Genomic DNA, 27,407 nt, shown 5'->3' with positions numbered 1-27,407 from the left:
TTAGTAAAACTACAGCTCTTATTAGTTGTTAAAAGTGTACTCATTAATAACTATTTAATCAAATGTCAAGGAAGAAAAAAATAGTTTTGTGACAAAGTGATGTGAGAGTTGGGCCGGGGCAGCAGGGGGCGGGGCGCGTTCGGTTCGACATGAGAGTATCGCGGTTCCAACCGTGGCTGTTGTATCGCGGTTTGTCGGTTCGGTTTGAATATCGTTACACCCCTAATAACCGAAAATAATAAAATAAAATAATATTCACCAGGGATGTGTGAGATATCAGTACATTGTCGGCTGACCTTCAATTATTGGCTGATATTAAAGATTTTTTTATTATTTAATAATGGTATTCTAATAATAATGATATTGGATATACACAGCTATTGGATATTTAATTGCACATGCTCATCTCCCCTATTTTTACATTCAGATTAACATCATCTAATGCATTCTTAAAGTTGATATTTTTAAACACTAATTTAATAACACTGTTAAATGTAATCATTAGCAAATCTCAAAATGAATATCCATTTTCACACTGTACAATGTTGCAAAGCCTAAATTCACTTGCAACATTTAAAATGGTTTTAGTTTAAAATTAGATAGAAAAGTAGAAAAGTAGTATTTTAAAAATCACAATAAATAAAAAAAATCTTGTTTTTAAGGAATATTGCAGTATTATTATAAATGTAAAATAAATAAATGTTATAAATGTATCTGTGCACATCATTGTTTTTTGTTTTTTTAAATTCATTTCAATTCATCCAACCATCCAATCAATTCCCTATGGACAAAATCAAGTCCCACCCAAAATGTTTCTTGTTGAAGAAGCAGTTTCACTCAGATATATGTAACAATATGGAAGAAAAGACAATCACAACTTTGGTCTCATGGAGTCTTTAAGATTGCAATTTATCGGTATGGCCCAGAATTGTAATATTGGTGCATTCCTAATATTAATGTTATCCATGATAGACGGTGAGAAAAAAAGAGTGAGGCACTGAGTGGTTTCTCTCAAGGTCGATCCTCCTGACCCTGAGATCCTGCTCACCTCTCACACAGCAGTGCTTAAGGTATCACTCTGAAAAGACTCTGTTCTTCATCTACTATGACGTTACGCTCTATTCAGAGATCCTGTTTCTGTTACTCACAAAGGCAAGACTGTGCTTCCCCTCTCTTTATTGAGCTAGAAGAGTGTTTGCTCAGCCATTTCTGGGGAAGATTTGTGACACCTCATTTTGACAGAGCCGCTTTGAATTGATTAATCTAACAAAAGGTATAAATCCTACAGATATATTTGCTCAGAAAAGTGTAAAAAAAAAAAAAATATGTTGAAAACAAAACCGTATATGTACTGCATATGTGAAAATGCACTGGCCCTATCTAGCGGCCAGTTACACAGATGGCAGCACTACAGAAAACGGCCCGCCTAATTTAAAGGTTAATTAACCTCCGTGTTCTTCCAGTTGCTAATTCATCTCAGTGTAATGACTGAGAGAGTCATTACAGATGAGCCCATTAACTATAAAAAGCTTCCGAAAGCAGGAGTCAGAAAAGAGGTGGAATCAGATAAGACATTTACACGCATGTGTTTAAAATTGTATGTAATCTTCTCTCTGTGGGATCATTGTGCATGTGAATTAAATAGAGTGGGAGTCAAAATGAGTGAAAGAGAGAGGTAGAGATTAAGAAAGGGAAAGAAAGAGTGAGAGAGCGAGAGAGAGGAGGAAGGGTTAAGCACATGTCAGTGGTGGGTGGTGTATTTTATATTTGTTAACTAGCTTTACGACATGCTTCCTGTATTTCAACACGACCACAAAGCGAGATAGCACACGTAATGCAAATAACTGATAAACGAATATGCAATATGTATTTCCAGAACAACTTTTTTTGTAGGGATCTGCAAGCAGTTTCTATGTAGGTAAACCTGATAATGACAATAAACCCATGTAATATTTTGCATGATATTTCTACAAGTATAACAAGGACGAGACATAACTTATAAAATTACACCAAATTCCAAAACAAAATTAAACCGCAAATACCCTTGATACTCAGGAAAAACTGGTAAAAGAAATCAATAGCAAATCTCAAAATAAATGTATACTTTTCATACGATGTTGTGATGCCTAAATTCTTATGTAGCATTTAAATAATCTACAAATATATTTAATATCACCATTTTTGGGGACTGGCCAACATTGTAATATTGGTGCATCTCTAATAATATGAAAAGTGATGTAGGGGAGACCGGGGACAGTTGCAACAGGGGATGGTTGCAACATGTCATTTTTCTCCAATCAGAAACAAGCTAGAGTGATGACACTCATACTGTACATGCACAGTTAGACCCTCCACCCACCAAGAAGACAGTAGACATATTCAACATCTGCTGCTGCATTTATTGAACAAAACTTGTTTTGGGGGTATGAAAGTAAAAATTTTCATGAGATATATTTTTGTCATACTGTCCTGAACTTTTGTATGAATTAATCAAAACTTACTTCGTTTGAATTATTGTTTTGTTGACTTCTAAGTGACATGATTAGCATGTGTCAAAGTCAGTGTGTCTAGCAGGCGTATGATGTTCTGTCATGGCTGATAGGGTCGGGGACGGATGCAACATGTTATAAATTGCATGTTTAATAAAAGTTTGTTGCATTGTTCAATTCTTCCTGTCTGACACTGAAATATGGAGAGATTGAATAGCATCTATAACACCTGCACACTGAATCTATGTAGGCCTATGTTCTACACATGAACAAACAAAACTCAATAACTGTTATTTGATAAATATGCCTAAATAAATAAATAATAGGCTACAATAATATTATTGAAATAAATAATACTATAATATTATAGTAGGCCTTAAACAGTTAATATTTTCAGAATTCTTTGCTCATTGAGACAAAAAGCTTAAGTTAATTAATGAAATTTAAGGTATTTTTAACATGTTGCAACCGTCCCTGGGTTGTGTTGCAACTGTCCCCTGGGTCGGGGTCAGTTGCAACATCTGACTTCTTCCATTCAAATAAATACTGTGAACGATATGTCATATATAATCATCTTTAAATGGTATGGGTAATTAGCAGACAGATGCAAGTTTAATATATACAAATTTGGTTGGTCTAGTCCAAATAGTCTCTGAGTAATTGAGAGAAATGCAAAAAGTGTTGCAACTGTCCCCGGTCTCCCCTATATGCGAGAGAAACGGCTTCTCGAAACGTTGTAGGGCGGGACTTTATTTAAACCATCAGGAATTGATTGGATCGTTGTCATTTGCTATTGCTGTGATTTCATGTGAGTGACAGGTTGTACAGTATATATACACAGCATGAAACATTGAAAAAGAGAATAAAAAAATTAGGCAACCATTCATAAATGTCCAGTGGGCATTCAGTCTTTTGTACTAAAACAGGTGTCTGAGAAAGGGCAAAGGGAAAAACAGAACTCGACTGTGCCGCTTCCTTTCAGAGAGAAAGCGATAAGGGGAAAATGACAGCATGTCAATCCTGTCATAAATTATGCACGGCCGAGAGAAGATGAATAGGCATGTAAAGCTTATCGGAGCTCGAGGCCCGGAGCCTGCCGATGACACAGCTGCTGTAATCTACTGTAGACCTGATCAAACTCATAACCTTTAAACACTCCTCGACTCTTTTTCAGATTATAGCAGTTCAATAAAATTTAACTAAGAAAAAGGATGGGAGATAAAGCAAACAAGATAAAGAAATACATGTAAAGGATAGTAAAAAAAAACACTGCTTAAAAAGAGTCAATGAGGTATTCAAGTTTAAAAAATGAGCATGTTTCTGTATTATTATTTTTTTATTTGTGGGCCTTAGTGTAAATGTCCAGAGACTGTAAATGAAAATAAAGCAAAAATGATTTAGGAAAAAAAGATAAAAACTTGCACAAAAGTAGTTTCTCGTTATCTTTAATAAAAAATAACTTTACCTGGAAATCAAAGTTTGTCACAAGATGCATGGCATGTTGCAGGACTTCAACATGCAAGAAACATGTGGCAATAAAACCATAAAACACAACACAGAAATAAGATACCAAAAAACTTGATTTTCATCACTCAAAAATGTATGTACTGCAAATCAATTTTACACTTTACATCAGATTTTTTTTACATTGAAAAAGATGCAAGAAAATGGAACTCAAACAGCCTTAGTGAGAAAGAATGAGGAAGTAAAAGCTCCAACTTAGTTTGGCGCAATCCAGTTTTTTTCTGTTTTAATAGGGAACAAACAAAAGCGGGGTTGTCAGAACTAACGTAACTAAATTTTTTCATTAGTGTTGAAGTAACTCAGCTGTTAAATAAAGTGTATATAGCCTTCTAGTAACAAGCCATTTGTTTCAGGAAGTAGTGGTTTAGTGAGACAACATTGCTGGTCATTACATCACATTGTATAAAGTAGAAATGAGCTTAGGCAATAATTGAGAACACTCTGAATCCAACTCATTTTAGCAAACTGGTTCATTGGGACTGTTCATTTGAATAAACCATTTTAAAACGGCAATTCACTGTTTCTATTAGAGTAGCTTCAAGTCCCTGAACAGTATTCTTTACAACATTACACTCTTAAAGGGACAGTTTACCCAAAAATGACAATTCTGACATTGTTCACTCCATGTTGTTCCAAACCTGTATGAAAAATAAATTATATTCTGAGAAATGTCTCAGTGTTTTTTTCAGTGTTGTCCATACAATGGAAGTCAAAGGTAACCAAAATTCACAGTATCTTCTTTTGTGTTCCACAGAAGAAAGCAAGTCAAACAGGTTTGGAAAGACCTGAGGATGGATTCATTATGACAGGATTTTCATTTTAGGGTGAACTATCCCTTTAAATATCTTCAATGTAGTGTAGTGTTACTAAACTACTTTTTCAAAAGAGTCGCCTGACTTCAGCACTTTGAATTTTAAGTAGCTTGTAACTTAGCAAGCTACAGTTTCAAAGTAGCGTCCCGAGCACACAGAGACAGTATTGGTGGAATCTCAAAGGATTCACAAATCTCACTTGTTTCTTCACCCTTATTCCGTCACCATTTTTCTATACAAGCAATTCTTAGTTCTTTTCTTTCTCCTTCTCCAATTCAAGGCCTCATTTCTGCATAAAACAAAAGTCTGCCCTAGTCTCTCCCACATGGCATTCTTGAGATTGCAGACAGTTTAAGGTCTCTCGTCGTCCCTAATCACATTCCTCCCCTTTCTCCGTCCTTTAAAGCCACTGAGGATGGGAGATAATCCCTCTATCAGGCAGAACTTAAGATCGTCTCATGTAGGAGTCTCTTGGAGGGCAGAATAGTTTTAAAGACTCCTTTCCCTCTAGTAAATGGAGCAGTTAGCATTTTTATTCTAACGGCTGTGCGCTCTGCAGAGCGTAGGCTGAACTGCGATAATGAGCGCAATCGTACAATACGTCCTCACATGATTCATTCACAATGAGAACAGGATTTTGGATGTTGAGAGCAATTCATCATAACCTTATTTCCATATTGAAGCAAGTAAAGGTCAAAGGCAATTTCTTAATGCTTTTTGAAACTCATTTTGAACCTAAAAGCTGCCCATTTTTAGGGTGTTTTTACATGACAACGATGTACTAAATATGAAAACGTTTTTCCGCTGATTTTTTCGCGTACAGATGACAACGCTGTCAAAATGATCCCGTTCACAAGGATCCACGAAAACGACTAAAAAGCTGTATTATGCTGCCAGGCCAGTAGTTGGCGATGTGACTTTGTAAAGAAACACTACGCGCCTCTAGACTGAAAACGTAATTCGCATGACATCACCGTTTTCACAAATTCTCTTTCTTTTTTTTTCTTTTTTTTGCATGGAGACAACAACAGTTTTCAAAAACGTACACTTTAAAGTTTGCATTTTCAGGACCCCAAAACGCCATTTTCATGTAGCCTAAATGAAAAAAAAGTTCATTGGAGTATATTTTTCAAAAAAAACAACTATTTCAGTCAGCCTTCAAAATGTAATTTTTAATTAAATGTTAATTCCATTTGTTAGTAGGTTTTGTGTGAAATTTACTAAAGTTGCTTACGTAATAAACCCTAGATGACCTAGCATCTATTCACAAAAAATAACAATGTCCAAGACATCTCTGTAGGCCACTGACTGCTGAAGACAGGTCCAAACTATCTTTCTTTGCCCATGGGAAGTCAACCGCAATGTTCCGGTTTGTGTCTGTAACCTCTGTGCTGTTGACACATTATTCCCTTAAGACTGTTTCCCACTCTGTAAGTGCATGAAGGTGACAACAGTGAAGACAGCAGCTGTCATAGGCACAAATTAAACCACAGAAAGGTAAGCCTAATAAGAAAAGTCTCACTTTGAGCTGCATCATTTAATTGAATGGTGGCATATGGGACCCAACTGACTTGGAAATAACAGAATAGAGCACAACTGTCGGGTTCCTAAAAAAAAAATCTATTTATTTTCTCAATAGAGAAATTAATAGTTAGTATATGCTTATGTTATGGCAAATAGACAGTGTGAATTTGATCTCCATTCTTTAAAAAAAGCATGGTTATTATTAGTCAAATTACTGTTGAAGAACTACACTCACTAACAACTTAAACAACTTTCATGCTTGTATACACTACCATTCAGTTATCTATGTGCACAAAAGCTGCATTTCTTTGATCAAAGATACAGTAAAAATAGCAATATTGTTTTAAAATATAAATATATTAATACTTTTATTCAGCAATGATGCATTAAATTGATCAAATGCGACAGTAAAGGCATTTGTTTTACTGATTTATTTTACTTTGATTTTCAATAACACAACAATGTTACCTGGATTTCAAGGTGGCACATACAACATACACTAGCTTGTAAATACATTCACATTGCTATAAAAGATTCCTATTTTAAATAAATGCTGCTTTTTTAAAACTTTCTATTCATCAAAGAATCCTGAAAAAAAAGTATCTACAAAAATGTTAATCAGCACAACTGTTTTCAACATTGATAATGATAAGATGGCAGACCAAGGCTGCGGACACAGTGGCCAGTTCCAGTACCATTGTGCTCCTGTTACACCTGCACCAACATGACGCTCCTGAGAAAATGTATCATCTTACAACCAGGATACTGAGTGTGAATCGAAGATGACAGGATCAGTTACAAACCCACAAAATAGACCATCTTCCTATAACATTTCTCTTTTTTTGACTTGGTAATCTCCCTCCCTCATCCCTTCTCTCTTTCTCTCATCTCCTTTAATTCCATTCAGTGTGTTCACTTTGCATCTGGCTTGATTAAAGGGAAACTGCAGTTTTCTTTCCCTCTGTTCTCTCTATCTCTAAGTGCTGGGCTGTGAAAGGGGAACATCTTGGCACATAAACACCCTCTGCAGAGAAAAGAACAGAAAAAAAAAATTGATATTTCAGTCGGCAGTGGAGTGCGAGTGGGCCAGGAATATCATGATTCATTAGTTCAGTGTTTGATGCGTGATGCCTTGGAAGAATAACACTAGCCGACAATAATAGAAGCCTTCTGGGAACACCTTAACACGTTCAAGCCTACCAGATCTGTAAAGGTTTGGATAAGACTGTAGTACTCTCTGTTTAAAATGAGTTACTTACCACTAAAACATACACATAAATTATTGGAGAAAATGTGAAGAATTTTTTTTAATAATAATAACAGGTTACTAGTACGTCAAGGACCAAACAGAAGTATATCTAATCTAAAATCTATCATTTTCCGTTTTATTAGACATTTTTGATTAAATATTGTGTAAATAAATATTTGTATTTTCATAGTTAATTTATTTCATTTAAATGTTAACAATTGTGCAATGTGCATGTATATTGCATTTTCTAATCTTAAATTGTTTTATATAATTCAAATGCACGAGTGAAATATCAACCAAGTCACCCTGCATGTCTATCATATCAGCAGTGGAACTAATTATTGAAGAACCCATGTCATAAAGCATAAATAGCAAAAAATAATCAAAACAGTAAAGAAACATCCATTTGATTGTTCAAGACTGTGACCAATTCTGCTGTCTTTCTAATAGAGTATTTCTCTTATTGTCTCAGAGGTATTAGCAAGTTTGCATGGCAAATTAAGGTGAAAAGGAGCATTTATAATAGCTGAATATTTTATGTTTTTCAAAGTGGTAAATATTTCATGAAATGCTTTATACATGAGGACAAAATTAGCTCAGGCTGAGAGCAATTGCACCTCATTTCAATAAGAACACACGCTGTTATTCCTCATGAGGAGGGCGAGGAGGAAAGACAGAATGTGAAAGCAGGAAGAAGAAAGGAAGAAAAGGAGTTGAAAGAGCAGTTGAGCTGTGGGAAAAGAGAAGTAGTGTTCTTGAGAGCGAGTGAGTGAAGAGACCAGTTGAGTTCACGCTCCCCATGGTGGATACATAAGGGAACGTAAAATGAATAATGAGATATTCTTTGATATTAACAAAAAATGTAATTAAAATTATACTAAAAAATGAAGTGGCACATTCATTTCATAATGCAAAAGTTTAGATTTAAAACAGAAGCAGCAAATGTCTTTTCTTCGCTATTTTTCCGCATATCCGAGTCAAACAGCTTCTCGAACTAAATGTAGGACAAGACTTGATTTTGTCCATAGGGAATTGATTGCATCTTTGGATCATTTCATTTTGGATCATGGTTTGCTACTGCTGTGATCTCATTTGAGTTAAAGGTTGTCCATGTCGAACCAGCAAACACGTCAGCAAATGAATAAATACTGCAATATTCCATAAAAACACAATAATTGTTCATTTTGATTTCATGCTAACTTTAAGGAAATAAAGAAGTCTGTTCATTTTGTTGTACACAGATCCACACTTAAAGAGCAGACTTTCTTTCTTTGTCACGGATAACAGGTGACTCACACAGCAGGACTAGGAGAAGAGCCATCTATGGAAGGAACTTACACAAACACTGCATGTACACATACACTCTTGATATCCATCATAAAAATCTAACAAAAACAGATCAATAAGACACTTCCGTGACACTGTTTGATGGACGCTTTTCCCTGCATTTTCCAGGAACTGGGGCAGGTGACAGTGAGTGAGGAGCGTTTTAAAGCTTTTAAAAAACAAATGTATCAATGAAAAAGGGTTGGAATTCTGTATTGTTGTTGAAACTGTGTTTCTCATCAACTTTTAGGTGATGATTAACTGTCACACAAGATAACTGGGATTTTTTTTTTTTTAATGTCACTTAATAGATTACAAACAGCTTCAAAAAGGAAAATACATTTAAAACATTTTATGTTATAAGACATTTTATTTTTGGTATATTCATCTAATGCATCGTCCATTTTCACAAGTACAAGAAGAATGAGGAAATATTATTAAAAATATGATCAGAACTTTAATCATAGGTTGGTTGATGTGTCATGCAAAATGTATTGCTGTTTACTTTAACTGCTGGATCACTAACTCCTGCTCACAGTAGGGTTAGGAATATAAACAAATATAACATGGAATATAAAACTTTAGAGCATAACTTCCTTATTTGCACATTATAAAAAAAATGTACCATCTTAAATAGCTTGTGATTACATGAAGAAAAAGTCAGTGGAAATATGGGCCGGTTCACAGACACCATGTTCTGGCATGAGAAAAAGAACTATTTTGGTGAAAAAGTTATGATCCAGAACTAACCCGGCTCTCTCCATCTCTCTCTCTTTGCCCCAATTTATGGCTCCCTGTCTAAGCTTGGTTTTACAAGGTGAACATTGCTGCAATAATTATCATTTAAGAGGGACCGTCCCGGACTCCGGACACATACTGTCATTCAATTAAGGTGGGCACACATTGAGGGGCTTAAGGGTCAGGCTTTTAAATGAAAGGATTGCCTCACGAGTCCTGTACTCCACGATCCCTCTTTCCAGTCTCAATTCATTCCATTTCCATCTCATCTCATGTCTCCTTTATGTCTCTATTTCACCTTTTGCCTATAACACACTCTTTCTAATACCTCTATCTTCTCACTGGATCCTCTTTTAACACAGTGCCCTACCTGTCCTCATTACAGTCTCTTCTCTCGCTCCAGCACTCACGTCATTGGCTTTCGCTTGTCAGTGCCGCAGTGGCAAAAGACATTTCCGTCCATCAGCTCTCTCCTACTCAAGTCCTGTTCCTCCTGAACGGCTGACCATTACAGTACTTTCCTCCTGTCGCTCTCTCCCTCAATCCCTTTCTCCTCCAGCTCATGTTTATTTCATCCAATTTTCCTCCAGTGCTGCTTTTCTCCCAGGAGCATGGAGAGATCTCAATAATTCAGCAGGCTGTCTGAGCTATGCTGGGCTAGCAGGACACCCATCACTGGACATGAGGAACTTTCAGTGCCCCACTTACTCCATAAGCAGATAATCATCAATATCGCTCCAAAGCACTGCTTTCTACTGATGAGATCACTATGACTGTCCATAAACATCGATGCCATTTTCAATGCTGCTTTTTCTTTATGAAACCGATGGGATGAGACACAAAGCTCCATTATTACACAAAATGTTAATGACATTCATGTCACACAATTATCCTACTGTAGTAAATGTTACTTTGCACTTCAGTTCAATGTGTCCCATGCACGTCTTCCACACAAACCATTTACATCTAATAACAATAATAATCTTGCGCATGCATAAATAATAACTAGATTTGCAAATACCAGTGCTCGCAAACCAACAACAGCACCATGCTAAAGTTTTAGGGAAGGTTGTTGGCGTAGGTCTTGCATAAATGCTGTGGTTCTCTTGATTTCTGTCACGGTGTATAACATTTTTATATAACATGTATAACAGTGCATTTGCAATGTACAGGTGCTGTGTGGTTCCGTAAATTCAGGACAAAAGAGACCAATCACAATTTAGCATGCAAACATGTATTTTTTTTTTTTTTATATATATTCCTGTTACAGCAAAGTTGAATTTTCAGCAGCCATTACTTCAGTCTTTAGGGTCACATGAACCTTTAGAAAGCATTCTAATTTGCTGATTTGGTGCGCAAGAAACATTTATTTTTATTAGATTTGCTACAGATAAGTGTGTGGGTTTTTTTTTTAAGATGAATTTTAAATAAGCATTAGATGATAACAAAGGTAATCATATGGTACCAATATATTGTGCATGCCTATTCAATGTTACATTTCTTAAAAAGTATAAAGTTTTTAAAGACCAAAAAGAGAAATTATCTACAAACCAAAGTTAGAATGGAGTTGTGGGCTGTTTGTAGGCTGAATTAACTGGAGAAATTAGTTGAGATAAAAAGAAAGAACTGAAATTAGTGAGAGAAATTAATATCAGTACAAGAACAGTAACTGTTGCCATTTCACTGTACTATAACACATTCCATAATGTGATTACAATCCAATGTATCTCAAATACATACTGCTTCTCAATTAACTTTCTTTTAAAGTAATTGAATCATTTTGTCCTTGTATATATGAGATCAGTTTTCCACTGAAGAAAGCTTAATCTCAAAAGGGACTCACTACTGCAGTATAACTTTATTGCTTGCAGAATTAACAGTCTTTGAACACTTAATATTTCTCATGGATCTTCCAGCTAATTTTCATCACTAAAATGGAGCCCAGCAGTTTGCCAAACTCATATTCAATTTCGGCCAAAGTAGTATCGGAGACCACTGACTTACTCTCTTATTTCACAACACTGACAGAAAGTTAATGCAACTAACGTCTAAGGGCGCAGACTTTCTGTAATGCTATTCTGTAAACGGTATATTCACGTTGTCTTAAAACGCTTATGTTAATATAATTGGCATATAGGCTAAACGTTACATTATTATAACACAAATCTATGATGTCATCATAGGAAATCTGAGCCTTTTAGACAGCATTTTAGCAGACGTTCTTAATGGAAAGAAATGTGCAATACCCTCATCTCCACATAAACAAAGTGAATTTTTAATGATGAAACGGTAGAGTATCTGCGTTTCTATTAGTGAGATCACAGCATAAAACCAGCTCACAGAACACATTCTGTGATTCCATTAACGTACAGTCTGCATGTATAATTCAGACAGCTGGCATATACATAACTCGCTCTCTCTTGATGACTGTCCAGTTATCAGACTGCTGTTCGTGTCCTGACTCTGTCTCTTTCACGCTTTATCCATCTATCAGTCTCTCTTTCTATCTCTGTATCCATAGTTACGCAGACAGTTTTGCCCATCCCTGCCTCAACCAATTGTTCAGGGATTGAAGCTTGTAGGAAGTAGGTCAGCCTGTGTTGCACTTGGCATAAGGTAAAGGCAGCCGAGGCATTAAAATACCAATTTTGGGTTAATATTCATCCAACATTCGAGCAGGGACCGTAACACAATCCATAACACAGACTCAATGAAATGGGAATTTTTTTATGATGGGGTAGGAGGTGGAGATATCGCTTTGTTAAAAAACAGCAACAGTCACCCAGACTAGTGGGTGAGAGGGTTTAATCAGGGCTCCAGACTGTGACCAAAAGAGTCACAAATGTGGCAAAAATAATAATAATTGGAACAGCAATTTAAAATCTTACTAGCATTGCGCAACGAATAACAATGGTTTATGAACAAATGGCTCTTATGAGTCTTTTTTAAGAAGTCTCCATCTCAAAAGGTATCGCTTTGAATCGATCGAACAACTGACTCGTTAATAAATAAACTGCAAATAATTTTTCGTCATGTCTAATTTGAAATGAACAAAGTCGTTACTGTGATGTGTTCATTACCGATTGTGTTCATATGACAATACATTTCTAAAGTTACACATTCTGAACAGAATTTATAATAAATGGTTTTCTAAGTAAAAAATACATAATTATGATTTTTATATAGCACAAGTAGAATAAGAATAATTGTGACTATCAAATTGGAAAGCAATTTTATACAAAACAATTAGGAAATCAAACCAAAGGCATCTTAACACAGCCGAGTTAAAGGGGACCTATTATGCTAAATTGACTTGTATTTTGTTTTGGAACATATTTGTGTCTGCAGTGTGTGTACACAACCACCCTATAGAGGGTATGCGCGTGGCAGAAACACTAAGAGGCAGCATTGGTTTTCATCGTGAACAGGAAAGAGCTTTGAGATTGACTGTATAAATAGATTTGACAAGAAATCTGAGGTATATTTTTACAGACTGCTGAAAGCTACAGAACAGAGAAGCAAATGGATCGCTATACAATTCACAGAAACAACTGGATCCAGGCAGAGAAAGGTGGATTTGCAGATATCATTGTGTGTCAATAAGCTGAATTTAGGGGTAAAATCATACCCTATATATTGAATTGTATACTGTATTGACAAATCATCAATTAAATATTTACCATCGTATATTCTGCATAATTAGATGCATTTAAATTAACACTGACAAAAAACTATACAAGTTTTAAGGCTGGATGATATGATGATATATATAACACTGATATAAGTGATCTCATGGATCTAGACCTACCTATATTGTATTCATATAATGTGTTCACAGGCAAATTTGCTTTATGTATTTCCCTAAAATTTGTATTTCGTCAAAATCAAGCACATTTAAATGTCATGAAACACGATTCCTGCCTGCATGTCAATATCCATGGATCACTGGATCTTTGGTAAGTTGTAAGTTGTAACGAACACAAAATCGAGTCCAAACTTTAGTTTAAAATGATAATCGTTTGTATTACTGGCGTTTTCGCAGTATCCCCTATTAAATCCAGTCATGCAGCAGCTCTTCTGCCACTCAGTCTGGCTGAGGTGACGTGTTCCAGCGGGAAAATGACATCAATGCACACCCTCTATTGTGGTAAAAATCCATCCATTCCATTTGTTATTTTCCCCATGATTCCCCAGTGTCTCAAAATGAGCTGTTGAGGAATGTGATGTGTTGTCACATTGGAACAAGCCCTGCCCACGACGACTGGGATGGAATCTGCCTAATTAGCTCCTCCCCTTGAGTGAGGTGCACACAGTCCACCATGTTCATCTCCTCACCAGAGCATTTGACAGCAGCATTCAAGTAATAAATGTAGCTATTATTTTTAAAGCTACTAAAGTTATTCAATTCAAATCAATTCAAACAGATTTTCTGTGTTTCTTTTGTTTTTTGAATCGCATTAACATCATATACACAGCAAAAGGTACTGTATATTACGATGCTTTCACTTGAATACATGGATCTAATATGCACATGCGATTTCTTTCCCTGCGGTTTACATTCACAGACATAACCGACTGTGTTTATGTGAATTTAAGGTGTTTTTGCCAACCTTGTGTGTATTTGACGGTCTAAGCACATTCAGCACAGAAATTCGATTAATACTTACGGCACATGCCATCTGACAGCCAGCTTTCTGTGCACGTGCTTCGGGTGTGTGCGCTCAGAAAACCATAAACTGATACTTAATAACTGAAAATAATAACTTTCATGATGATGAAGAACTGCAATGTCACGTGAGCGTGATCGCGAGATAGGGATGATCATCAAAACCAAACATATGTTTTGTTACAGATGTTTGTTTTGTTGTTGGCAGAGTTTCCGAGGCAGGAGCTGTAAAGGCTCCGCCCTCTTTTGGAAAGCGGGCTGGGGTGCAGCAGCTCATTTGCATTTAAAGATACACGCATGAAAACAGCATGTTTTTTCTTTCACTCAAAAAAAGGGCATTTACAACATGGTATTATAAATGATCTGTGGGGTATTTTGAGCTGAAACTTCACAGACACATCATGGGGACACCTGAGGCTTATATTACATCTTGTAAAAGGGGCATAATAGATCATTTAAGACTGCTCTATGCCTGCTCAAAATTCAGTGTAAAGATGCAATGCTGCATAAAATCCAGACTAAATTATGCCTACTCAGCCCCTAGTATACAGTATAGTACACAGTATACAGCTGTAATTGTGTTACACTTCAGAGGCACTTCTGTGCCAACTTTGCAATGTAAATTTTAAAATAGTGATAAAAATAAGCATTCTAATTTTAATATTATTCACTCCAAAAAGAAAAGAACAGAAAAAAGGTCAAGTAAATGGACACTTTTCACTTTTTATTGTCTAACTTGAGCGATTCTTGTGAGTTTTAGGAGCCAGAGATTCCCTGGTCATCAGTCTGGAGCCCCATTTTTGCTTGATCAAATATTGTGATTGGGTTATAGAGAAAAATCAGTGGGATCCAGACAGCTGAGACAAACAACACAAGCTGTGAGGGATTTTATGGAACATAAATGCATCCTCATCATCAAATCAGCATAACATATCAGTTTTAGAGTGCAAACATTAAGATAATTGTCCTACATAAAACTGTTAGCCACCAACTGCATCCCCATCAACTTCCTTTTCTGTAATCAACCCAGACTGCACAGTAAATCATTACATTAAGTCTAAATTATAAAAACATCATCCATACCATACAACTTTTATATGTGTATATGCGTCTTTGACAAACATCTGAACACACCTGCACTCCACCACCATTAAACCACAAACACTCTTGACAAAGAGCTGACAGCAGTCATCACTGACAGTGGTGAGTAACCAGTAAAGGCAGGCAGCCAGTAGAGAGCTGAACTCACTAGACCTCATTCATTTAGCATCCACAGGACAGAGCAGGCTGAACCTTTTGCTGACTAACCACTTCCCAGGGCCCCATCTATCTACAAAGCCTTCAAACTCCCCCTGAAGTGGACCTATGTGATCAAACCAACCCAGTGACGTAACTGTTTCTATTCTTACTGGGGCGATCCTTGCCTCCAGGGAGCATGACGTCTGCTGCTAACGTGAGCTATTGTAAAATGCTACTGCTTCTAAAAATAACAATGGAGCAGCAAGACTCATAAAGATAGGAACAATGCTTAGTAATTCAGTATCTCGAGGTCAAAAATGCTACTCAAAGTAGTGTTGCTTATTTACTAATTGGGTGTTAGGGCAAGGCTCTTGAGAGCCCACTTTTGTACCAGATTTGGTTAGACAGTTACAGAAAGATAATTTGATAAAGATAATAATAAAGTTACAAGCACTCTAAAAAACCTGCTACATTTACTCGTACAATAAAATTGGCATGCCCTTTATATAAATCTTTTGACTGTTTTATCACTCCCAGAAACTCCCAGTTGTGCCAGTTTGCTCTAAAATAGCACATAATGCTAGTATTTAATATTCAAAATAATGTAACATGTAAATGTTGTGTTGTCAATATTATAGTTCATTTAGTATTTTGTATATATGGATACTTAGGCACAGTGTATTTTTTTCTGTGCATTGTATATCGCATGTACAGTAGGGTCCCAAAATCTGCGAACACAAACGAAAAAGCATCTATTTTGCATTTTTTTTAAATAACATTTTTCCATTACAAATAATATTAGCAGCATAATAATTAGTGAAAAACAGTAATTGAAAAATGAAGGTATCTGAAAAGGTGGTTTCAGACTTTTGGATTCCACTGTATACTAAAAATTACTTTTTGCTCTGCAGCCAGTGGCAAAGAATGCTATTAGTAATAATACCCATTACATTTGGGTATTTACATTAAGGTTTTCTGTGCAACTGGGCACAGATTCAATTTTTTGCTTTTGCAACATTGCATTTACCCCTCCCACGAGGATATATAAAGGTTACTCTGCTCCTACAAACGTATTAAAATTAGCCCTCTGGAAATAAAAAATGACAAAACTGCATGATAACTAGCACTAACATTTTCATTCAGGGCTGGATGGTGAACACCACAGTACTTTAGTCCTTGAAGCACCAGGATCATGTTTCCTGGTAGTTAAAGGCCACTGACATGTCATAAGGCAGACATTTTGCATATTGCATGTTTGTTTAATGTACCTGAACGTTAGAGGGGGTTGAATTCCATCTGGTTCAGTACACTCTGATACACATCAGGGATAAAATGGTTATTTTCTCAACATCAGCACCAGCTAACAATCTCACCCTGCTAACAGGTTGCCTGATGTGTGGTCAAAGTCAAACTAACATGCGTTGTTCAGACAACAACCTGTTAGTTTCCTAAACAACCTGTTAGTAGGCTATGTGATCGACTGTCAACACAACTTCCTTTAAGCTATTTGGCTCCGCCCACGTTGATTCAACAGATTTAGAAAATTGTTAAATATTTAGATGGCCAAATCGTGCTGAAGCAGTAGCATATTACAGCCATGATAAACATTTTATTTGCCTGTAGACTGTTTATGCAATAGGCTACCTCAATCCGTACTGACACCCGCCTGCTCGTGCATCTCTAGCGATGTTTAAACAAAAAAAATCAAGGCCTAAATAAAATAATAATACTTTTTTTTTTTTACGCGATACGTGTAAGACAGTCTTACCGGTCCCCTCCGCTTTAAAGTCACGTTCTTCCACAGGAGAAGGTGTAGCTGGTGAAGAAATCCCATTTTCGATGAGTTGGAGAATGAAGTCGCAAATTATAATCTATTCATCACAGTGTTGTTGTTGTTTTGAGATTCCGCTTTATTTGCATTATGTCCTCCCCGGCGTGTGACAAAGCCAAACATCCTGAAATAACAGGGCTGGGTTTGTGATCAGCTCTTTTGGTAGCAGCAGATACAGATATTCGCATCTCATTAAGCAGTGGGCGGATACCCCTGTCAGCTTTGGCCAAACGTAGCGAGCGAACGTTTCTTATTGTTATAGTAGCCTATATTGAGCTCTTCATTGAGCGCGCGACCGATGTGTCAAGTAGATCAGATGTGATTTTATGGTAATAGCGGCTGCCTCAGCTGGATTACTGATGCGCTGCTGAATCCTCATCATTCTGCGACGCTGGGCTATTTATAGAAACTCCATCGATGTGAGAACATTTTAATCTCCTCATCTTTAGCTTTACTTCTGGGACTGAGGTAAATCCCTCCTGGATGGACAGATTTATCCGAGATCACATTTTTTTTGTGGCTGTCGTGGATTGCATGAAGTCTGTGATCGTTGTTCAGTGTGTTATTATAGCGAGTTACCCTTGAAAATAGTTTTGAGAGTGAGAAAAGCGAATGGCACCCTCTGCTGCATGGCACTGGTTTCAACAGTAGGCGGTTGGAAAAAAATGGCACGACTACAGTTCCTACAGGCATCACGATTTGTACAAAAAAAAAATATGACAGATTAATAATTATGTTCCAACAACCATTAGACACGCATAAAGGTCAGATGTTCTGGGGCAACTCTGTGGGAGACCATTAACTGGGGGATTATACCAGAGGCAATAGTAAGCAAATCGTTTTTTTTTTTTTTTACGAATCATTTGAAGGAGTCGTTCTCTTTAACTTCAATGTTCTGACTCATAGACAGAATACAGCATACTAGGCTACTCTTACTGTGTCTGCCTTATATTTAGGTCTATGAATAGTAAGATTAGAATTCTGTTCTGAAACTGGTATAGCCTATGCCAGGAAAATCGTCCAGGGAATGTCGCTCCCCGTCCTTTCAGCGATTAAAGATATTTTAATATCCGTTTTTAAACTTTAGGCATATAGGCGAACGGTGGGTAGTATCAGAGACAAAGGACTTTGGTAGTAACTATAAACGGTGGTAGTAACTAAACAGTGGGTCGCATAGAGGGCCACCAGCTGGAGGGGGCGCAAATGAGCGCATACTGGCACTACATTTTAGCAGGGGTGTGTCATGTTCTTCCACAGAAGAAGCCTAACAGTTACCGACGTCAAAGTAATACCAGAGCCCGTCTACGGAGAGCCTGCCCACTCCCTATTAAGTCCTATTGTACCGAATTTTGGTTGTAGTTCCACCAGAGTTCCACTGGGGGCGCTCGCCATGAGTGCAAAATGAATGGGAGTCTATGGGGCTAGACGGCTAAATTTGTCTCTTTCACCCGATTGCCGTTGAGAAATCTCAAATTTGATTGTAGGTTTTGCAAGTTCAACATGGGTTATAGGTCGAAAGTTGAATGAACGAGTACTTATGTCCTTTCGATTTCTTACAGGTTGAGTTGTTGTTGCCCATAACACGGTAGCATTCTGCTAATGAACGCTGATTGGTCAGTGAAGGGCTGATTACGACCAGAGATACAGCTTGATGGCATCGTGGCATCCGAAGCGGGACCAGAAACAAACAAAACAAAAACTCTTCTAGCACTTGTATTTACCTGTGACAGCTGTGTTGTCGATGCCTCGAGAGAAAAGAAAGTGCAGAGCGCGAAGCACCAAAGTGACTGAAGGATTGCCGTAAAGCAGTATCTCTGGTCGGTGTATGACGTCATTGACACTTTAAAAGACTTTTTAAAGCAAATAAGTGACTAAAAAAAATCTAACACCCAGCAATGTGTAATTTCTTTGCATCCCCTTTTGAAAACAACATTCAAATTACTCGACAAAAAATTATATCCTGAGAAAAGTGGATTTTGAGAGCAATATCTCCATAGACCTCCATTCATTCTGCACTCGTCCTGTGAGCGCCCTCATATGGAATCAGAGTGGAACTGCAACCAGTTCAGAAGCCGGAAGTGTACTGAGAGTGAAACTTCTCGCCATATTAGACATTCTCTGGTAGTACCGAAAGAGATTCGGCTATAGACCAATTTTCAGTTGGTAAACATGGTTAAGTTTTTTTGTGGGAGGAGCTTAGGTGGTGGCAGAACGATCCCTCTGGCCGCTTTACTAACGTTAGTTTGCGAGTTTTGTTAGCTTGTTTTTTAATAATGACTGGAGAAAATCCTATTTTGATCTTAATGTGCAAGGTCACTCACTGTCCAGGACCGCGATTGTTATTTGCAAAAGTTAATTTGAACGGACACGCTCAGTCAATGGATGGACGATCTGACAGGATTAACGTTAACACTACCTCCGATAGAGTGGCCTGACTTCTACTCCTACCTTATAGAGAAACTGAGCGTAAAGAGAAACTGAGGGCATATAAATCTTTAGATGCCTATAACTGTACTAAATGGTCACGTTACGTACAAGACTTGTGTGGTAGCCTACGATCTGCAGTTCTGCCTAGCCAGCGCCACGGCCAGACACAAAGACGACAATGTAAAGAGTGACATTACGGGGCAATTTTAACGATGTGAATATTTTCTAGAAATAAAAATACATTTTTTAACTATGTATTTGATTACCCTTTCTTACCAGGTTCTTCAAAAAGTAACTGTTATAGTCACAATCAATCAAAACAATGTATAAAATCATAGATGATTCACAAATAATCACGGCGGAATAGCACTTGGGAGCACTTCGACTCGGCGCAGTAAAAAGTCATGCCTGAAAAATCCTCTCCCCCTCTCCCTCTCACTTCTGTCATTAGAACCAACGTGACTTTTTACTGCGCCGAGTCGAAGTGCTCACAAGTGCTATTCCACCATACATTATAGTTATCCTTTTTACCCGCTTTTTACATTTATTTTGTGTCACCATACTTGGTCGTGTAACTACTCGTGTAACTGTATTTAAATAGGGAAAACGTGGAGGTGTTTGGTCGCTTCTAACTTCATCTCTGTTTGGTCCCTAATGAATGAACTGGGCTAAGCTAAGTGCTATCAAAGTGTCGCCGCGCGCCAGAGCGATTGAGTGCACGCACTGAGACGAGAGAGGTATGTATCAACTCGTCTTAGTTAAGGGAATAACATAGTTTAATATGAAAAAACGGTGGAGTGTTCCTTTAAGAATCGGCTAAGTGAGTGATTCAATGACTCGCCCTTAGCGAATCGGTTGAGTGATTCAATGACTCGCCCATAACAAAGAGATATTGAACCACTTTATATTTTTTAGGCCTTGTCCACACGGAGACGCGTACAGCTGTATAGTAAAACAAATTTTTTATTGTATTGCCGTTTGGGGTGTAGCCTACCCAGGGGCGGCGTTTGCGTATGGCAGAATATATTTCTATATAGCACTGCTTGTTCCACCATGCAAATGACTGTTTTTACGTTGACAATCTGTTACACATTTGACCACCCTCCTTCGAGTTTGCAATTTGAAGGATAGGCTATGAGTGACTGGCTGTTTGCAATTCGGAAATCTCACCACTAGATGCCGCTAAAAATGACACACTGCACCTTTAAAGTGAATTTCGTTTTGTATCATTTGTATCGTAATTTTAATAAATTTATTGAAATTCAATTTAATCAAATAAAAATAAATTTAAATAAACAAGAAGCAAATGAATATAATCAGGACATGGAGGCGCTGGCGCGATAACTAGTATTGCTCGTGATCTGGAGCTCATTTCATAAATGAATTGAAACTCAGAAAGTAGTTGGAAACTATTCCCTGCGTCCCAATGTGCATACTATCCATCCTAAATAGTATGTGACATTAGTAATTGTCAATACTATTTAGGGCAGATAGGGCGGATAGTATGCACATTGGGAATTTGGGACGCAGGGTATAGCTTTCCCTATAGTGTACGCAAAAGATTCAAGTCACTGGGATGAATCATCTCCCCACCGCTAAATGTTTGAATCTCCCTATAAATAAAGAGAGCTTGCAAATCAATAATGCAACAATATGTTCGTTTTGTGTATATTGTGCTGATGCCTTTATTGATTCAATGTATTGTACATAAAAAGCTTCGACATGATAGTTTCATCTAAATTTTTTGTCAACACCTCCCTCTAGTGTCTATAAATAGGCTAGCCTATTAGCGCACACCATACTAATTAAAAACGATAACGTGACAAATGAATGTACTTGTGTTCACACTTCATACAGTGGGACTCAAGGTGATAGGGCTATTTCTCATGACAAATAACAGCGCTAAATGTTAGGTGTGGGTAAGGTTAGAGACCAGGTTGTGGGTTTCCCCTCTCTACAGCATCAGCCCACAACAGGAAAAAGAAAAATCCCCCCCCCCCCCCCCCCCCCAAAGTTTTCAAATCCTTTAAATGGCCAACTCACAAAAAACAATAAATCATTAAGACCCCAAAACTGTGACATCCACTAAAATGACATCCACTCTTTAAAATCTGAATGGAAAGTATATTATATAATATTATACTGTAAGAAAAAATCTGTTTAATGTATGCCTACTGAAGGAATATTAGCCTACTAGCAGCTGTAAATTTTCTGTCAAATCTACTAAAACACGGGTAAAACTCATACGGTTGTAAAAATCAACAGAAGATTAATAAAACATCATATATTGGTCCATTGTGAATATTATATTATATTATAAATAATTTATTTCCACACAAAATAATTACTGATCACATTCTTTGCCAAACAAGGGCAGATTCTAAAAATATCTTTGAATTTGGTGTTAAAAAAGATATAACCTGCGCACATGAAATGTGATATGCAGTGGGACCAACCAAAGCATTTCAGATGGACAACAGCTCAATCCATACTTTTAAATGTTCATTTTAGATTAAAAAAATGTTTCCTTTAACCCCTTATATTAAAATCCTCTCAGTAATTTCTGTAAAATATTATCTGAACCACAAAAGCTATAAGTTGTAGTTTTGTATAATATCACAGAGACATTGCCTGCTCCGCGCCATAATAGGTGTGGCTTTTACACATGTGCAGGGGAAATCTTTGCACCACATTGATTTCATGTGTCCAACATTCTGCGTTGTGAGTTTGTCTGCCAACAGGCGGGGCAGGGCCGGATACACACTCGCTGTATCATTCGCCCACAAAGCAGTGGCATTCTTACTAAACTGCTTGCTGCAATTGCTTACTTAAATTTCATTTCGGTCCTGGACTCTGAAGCCAAGGTAAGTAATAGTAGTTTAATTGTGCCTGCATTATGTTAGAAAATACAATAACAAAAATAAAGATATTGTTTTATATGTAAATGATTTACCTTTATTGTGAGCATATTAGAAAAATAAATATATTATTTTGCTATTAAAATGGCAGTGCATAGTATGATTCCAACCTGCTTTAATATTAGTGCAGTTTTTTAATTTTTAATTTTGTAACAAACCAATGCAAAGTTGTTAGTGAAACCATGTGAAGTGATGATTAAATGATGTCATCACATCACATCAGGGTTTAGTCATACTTCCAAAAGGAAGAGACTAAATTGATTTGATGCTGTCTGATATCTGTAACCACCTCACTTCTTTGTCTTCACAGTAGTTGTGCCATGCAATTATTGAAACAACATAACCATGCCCTCTGTTGTCTGTTTGGCTTTGTACTGCTCTTCAATTTTTTATCCTGGAGTATAAACATGCTACTTTTGAGTCAGATTGAGTCCAGCGGACCAAACATTCTTGACCATAACATCACCATCCTACTGTGGCACTGGCCTTTCGGAGTTCCCTACAGAGTCGGGAGAGGCGTCTGTATGGATAAATATGAAATCCCTAGATGCTTTCTGGAGGATAACCAAGCCAGTTTCGCTCAAGCAGATGTTGTAGTGTTCCACTTCTATGAGCTCTGGACTGGTCACTCCAAACTTCCTCTCCACCTTACGCGTCCACCAATGCAGAAGTGGCTTTGGTTATCACTGGAACCTCCTACAAACAACCACAACCTTAGCAACTACAATGGCTTGTTCAACTGGACGATGAGTTATCGTCGTGACGCTGACATCTTCATGCCATACGGAGAACTCGTTTCTAAAAGGACTAATGCCACGTACATCATTCCGAAGAAGAGCGACTGCCTAGTTTGCTGGGTGGTCAGCAAATACAAAGCCAATCAGAGTCGCTCTCTAGTTTTCCAGCAGCTGAAGAAACACATTCCATCAAATTTGATAGAAGTATACGGTCAGTGGTCCAAGCGGCCGCTCTCAAACAAAAAGCTGCTTTCCACGATATCTCGATGTTACTTCTACCTTGCCTTTGAAAACTCAATATCTACAGACTATATTTCGGAGAAGCTGTGGCATAACTCCCTTCAGGCAGGGAGTGTGCCGGTGGTGCTCGGCCCACCCAGGAACATTTATGAACTATCAATTCCACCAGAATCATTCATCCATGTAAATGACTTCAGCAGCGTTAAGGCGCTGGCTACTTTCTTAAGTCAAGTGGCCGCTGATAGAGAGCGTTATGAATCTTATTTTAGATGGCACCATTACTATGATGTTAGAATGTACACAGACTGGAGAGAGAGACTCTGTCATATTTGCATGCATTATGACCAGCTCTCTAAGCATAAAAAAGTGTACAGTGACTTGTATAGCTGGGTCAACAGTTAACCCTACCTCTGGCATCTATTTTTTGTAATGTTTTTTTGTAATGTTTTATTGTGATAAGTGTTTAATGGAATAGTAAATAAATCTATAATAATAATAAATTAATATATAATAATAAATTGTATTTATAATACAATAATAGGCTACTGTATTTTTCCCTGTTTTGTTTTGACCTTTCCCTTGTTTGTTGTCATGGTTTTTAATTTGACCTCATGTGCTACACCTGTGTCTAGTTAATCATCTCATTATGTTCTGTGTATTTAAACGCTTGGTTTGTTTCAGTTCAGGGTCAGTTGTATTATGTTGGTTTGCTTCATTTTCTGCTATCTTCTGGTCTCTGCTGTGTTTCTGTTTTGGTCTTTTGTAAATAAAAATGACTGTTGCAAATAGATACTGCTTCTAGTCTCCTGAATTCCTGCAACCAGCCGTGACATCTATTTTGTAATCTTTTTATCTTAAAATTTGTGAGTGTTTGAAAGAACATTAAATAAATCTGTATATTATAAGTGCATTGTATTTATAATAAAAAAAATGTAACACTTTATTTTAGTGTCCTTGTTACATGTACTTACCATAGTAATAACAGTAAATTATGCATAATTACATGCAACTACCCTGCTCAACCAAATCCTAATCCTACTACCCTAACCCTATAATAAGTACATGTTGCTAATTAATATTACTCAGTACTTAAATATATAATTTCTGTCACGTTTTGAGTGTAGTTTTGTTCTGGTTTTCGGTTCATGTCTGAATTCTAGATTAGTTTTCATTGTTCAGTTCATGTTTGACTGTGTGTGTTAGGATTACCCATTCCTTTGACCCAGATTTCCATTGTCTTATTATTTGATTCCTATCACCTGTTGTTCATCAATTCCATCGTTAGCTGTCTCGTTACTTTGATTAGTCCCTGTGTATTTAAACTCTGTGTTTGATTCTGTTCAGTTGTCAGTTCTACGTTGCCTATGGTTAGGTTGTTCTGTTCATGTGTATTGTTCCTAAGTTTTGTGTAAATAAATACTGCTTGCATTTAGATCCTGGGACTTCAATAAATGCTAGTAAATTATCAAATTAATTTATTCCAGTGTTACTTTATTAATATACAAACAATTGGATCTGCTTTCAAGATCGAATGTCGTGTTACCGAGTTGTTAGCACCGCTCACTGTGTCGGAACACCCTTCCGGTGTGATGTTATCAAGTTTTGGTAACGTTCTCTTAAAATTTAATAAATGCAATTTAAAAGCATCATGCTTCTAAATCATATATTTTTTAATTAAGTTATTTTTTTAAATAACTTATTTGCAAGATGGAGCTCACTTTAATCAAAGTAAACTAAATCTTTACCTATAATGCCATGGTAAACAATTGTTGTGAGATCGCCACACCCGAAGCTGCCCACAGAGAAATAAAATTAGTCAGAAAGAAGCATGGCTGCTCACTCTTGCATCCGTAGGGTGTTGGTTATGTGTGCCAGGCTCACACACCCACACATTTATAACAAACTATTATAACAAGCTGGGTGTCAGGGGTGTATAACATCAAGGGTTCTATGAGTCCTTGCAAGATCTCTGTTTTTTTATAGTGTTATTATTTTATAGTTTATTATGTGTCTCAGAGGGTATCAATCTCAGAGGGCTGTAAATTAATAATACATTTGAGACTCAACTCTTCCTATTTTGTTTTAAAAGCTGAAATTTTAAGGGGCAGTTGTGGCCTAATGGTAATCCAAAGGTTGTGGGTTCGATTCTCAATACTGACTGGAAATGACTGAGGTTCCCTTGAGCAAGGCACCTAACCCCCAATTGTTCCCTGGGCTTCACAAAATGGCTGCCAACTGCTCCTGTCCAAATAAGAAATCAAAGTTTGGAGTGAAACCATGCAACACCTTCATAACACATCAGATCAGGAGGATATTAAATTGATTTTATGCTTTCTGAAATCTGTGATCAAATCACATCTTTGTCTTCGCATGCTTTAGGTTCTCTTCTGCATAACCCAAAGGAAATAAGATCTCAACTATTGACATGTTTTAATTTGGACTGATAAAAATCAAGACGATTAGCACCTTTAAGTATCTTTCATCTTAGTGTGTTGATTTGAAAATCCTGATCACAAAACCCTTGATAGTAACTAGAGCAACAGTTTGTTGTGACCAATGTCATTTTGCAATCGATGTCTTAAGGTCGGAAAAAGCTCACAGGGGACAAAATCTCACATCCTCTTAAAAAATGAGACATCTAAAACTGTTTCTGTGGTTTCCTTTCATGCATCTAGAAACGAAGTAAAGTTTCAGCTGAAGCTTTTTGACAGGTAGGAATTCTTGTAGAGCATCTGTATTGATTTTGTAAGATTTTTTTAAATGGAAATTCAAGAGATTCCAAGAGTTAAATTTAAAAACCCATCATTTTATCCTGTTTCCTGTAAATTTTAGTGGCGGCACTGTGTAGAGGATCTTACTCTCATCACTTTGTGATCAGTAAACTGTTAACTTAAGTAGTAGTCTAATCTATGTGAACCAACAAACTGTTGCAACATACCACTGGTATTGTCTTTTCTGCAAGAGCTGTTGGACGTGGGCTGCACCCCCTCCACGCTCAAAGTCTATGTGGCGCCATAGCAGCATAGCCTACTTAATACAGGAGGAGTAGGCTTCTAAAGACTTTAAACATTCAAATGTCCTGGGACTTCAATAAGTGATAGTAAATTTGAACTTGGTCGTGAAGAAACCGTTACCCTCGGCTATTCAAAAAGGTAAAATTAATGATTTTAATGAATGTAATGCATGCATGAATATATATCCACACAAAACAAATGACCCTCAATACATCTTAAATAAAAACAGTAGATTTTATATAGGGCTAATCAATATAAAAATTTATTTAATGATTATAAAATATTTATTTCTACCATGATTATTAATAACCGACATTTTACATAAATAGCATTTACATAATGACGTGTTAAAATATTGATAATTCTAGCTTCGCGCTCATAGTTGTGATTAGAATACATCACATCCGGTCGACCGGTCGCATTCAGTCTATAGCCGCAGAAGTTCAGATATAATTTTCAACGCATTCGAAGCTCAAATCGGATCCGAAATTTCCGCATACGCATATGATCGGAACTCCCCGCAGCTTCCGTACGACTCTCCATTGGAAATGAATTACTTCCGGTCCGACGGCTGTCGTTTGTCGTGTGCAGTGGAAAGGCGAGCTTTAGCGCCGTCATGGTAAACAATTGTTGTGAGACTGCCACGCCCGAAAGAAAGCTGCCCACAGAGAAA

General features: G+C 37.1%; 2 protein-coding genes across 8 annotated transcripts in view; one reads left to right on the top strand and one right to left on the bottom strand.

The window, feature by feature from the left end:
- abca2 (ATP-binding cassette, sub-family A (ABC1), member 2) overlaps positions 1-18,202 on the bottom strand; it is a 62,603-nt gene extending 44,401 nt beyond the window's left edge. For 2 of the 6 annotated variants that reach the window (XM_082169606.1, XM_082169609.1), the window contains exon 1: positions 17,336-18,202. In XM_082169606.1, coding sequence (XP_082025732.1) covers positions 17,336-17,401 — 66 coding nt within the window. In that variant the 5' untranslated portion in view covers positions 17,402-18,202. The remainder of the gene's footprint in view (positions 1-17,335) is intronic. The other 4 variants (XM_082169607.1, XM_082169608.1, XM_082169610.1 and 1 more) reach the window with 3 other exon arrangements.
- A 1,109-nt stretch (positions 18,203-19,311) lies between these two features.
- On the top strand, positions 19,312-24,508 carry LOC309498732 (alpha-(1,3)-fucosyltransferase 7). 2 transcript variants are annotated; one of them, XM_082169638.1, is made up of 2 exons: positions 19,312-22,689; positions 23,057-24,508. In XM_082169638.1, the coding sequence occupies exon 2, from the start codon at positions 23,064-23,066 to the stop codon at positions 24,120-24,122; it is 1,059 nt and encodes a 352-aa protein (XP_082025764.1). In that variant the 5' UTR covers positions 19,312-22,689; positions 23,057-23,063; the 3' UTR covers positions 24,123-24,508. The 2 variants fall into 2 exon arrangements, with proteins under 2 accessions (XP_082025764.1, XP_082025763.1); XM_082169637.1 differs by having other exon boundaries at positions 23,054-24,508.
- The last annotated feature ends 2,899 nt before the right edge of the window (positions 24,509-27,407 follow it).

This window comes from Leuciscus leuciscus, assembly GCF_965113295.1.
Source record: "Leuciscus leuciscus genome assembly, chromosome: 5".
Lineage (NCBI taxonomy): Eukaryota > Metazoa > Chordata > Actinopteri > Cypriniformes > Leuciscidae > Leuciscus > Leuciscus leuciscus.
This window is presented reverse-complemented; position numbering and strand designations above follow the sequence as displayed.

Coding starts and splice junctions, on each gene's coding strand:
- LOC309498732 (XM_082169638.1), top strand. CDS start 23,064: ATGCAATTATTGAAACAACATAACCATGCCCTCTGTTGTCTGTTTGGC.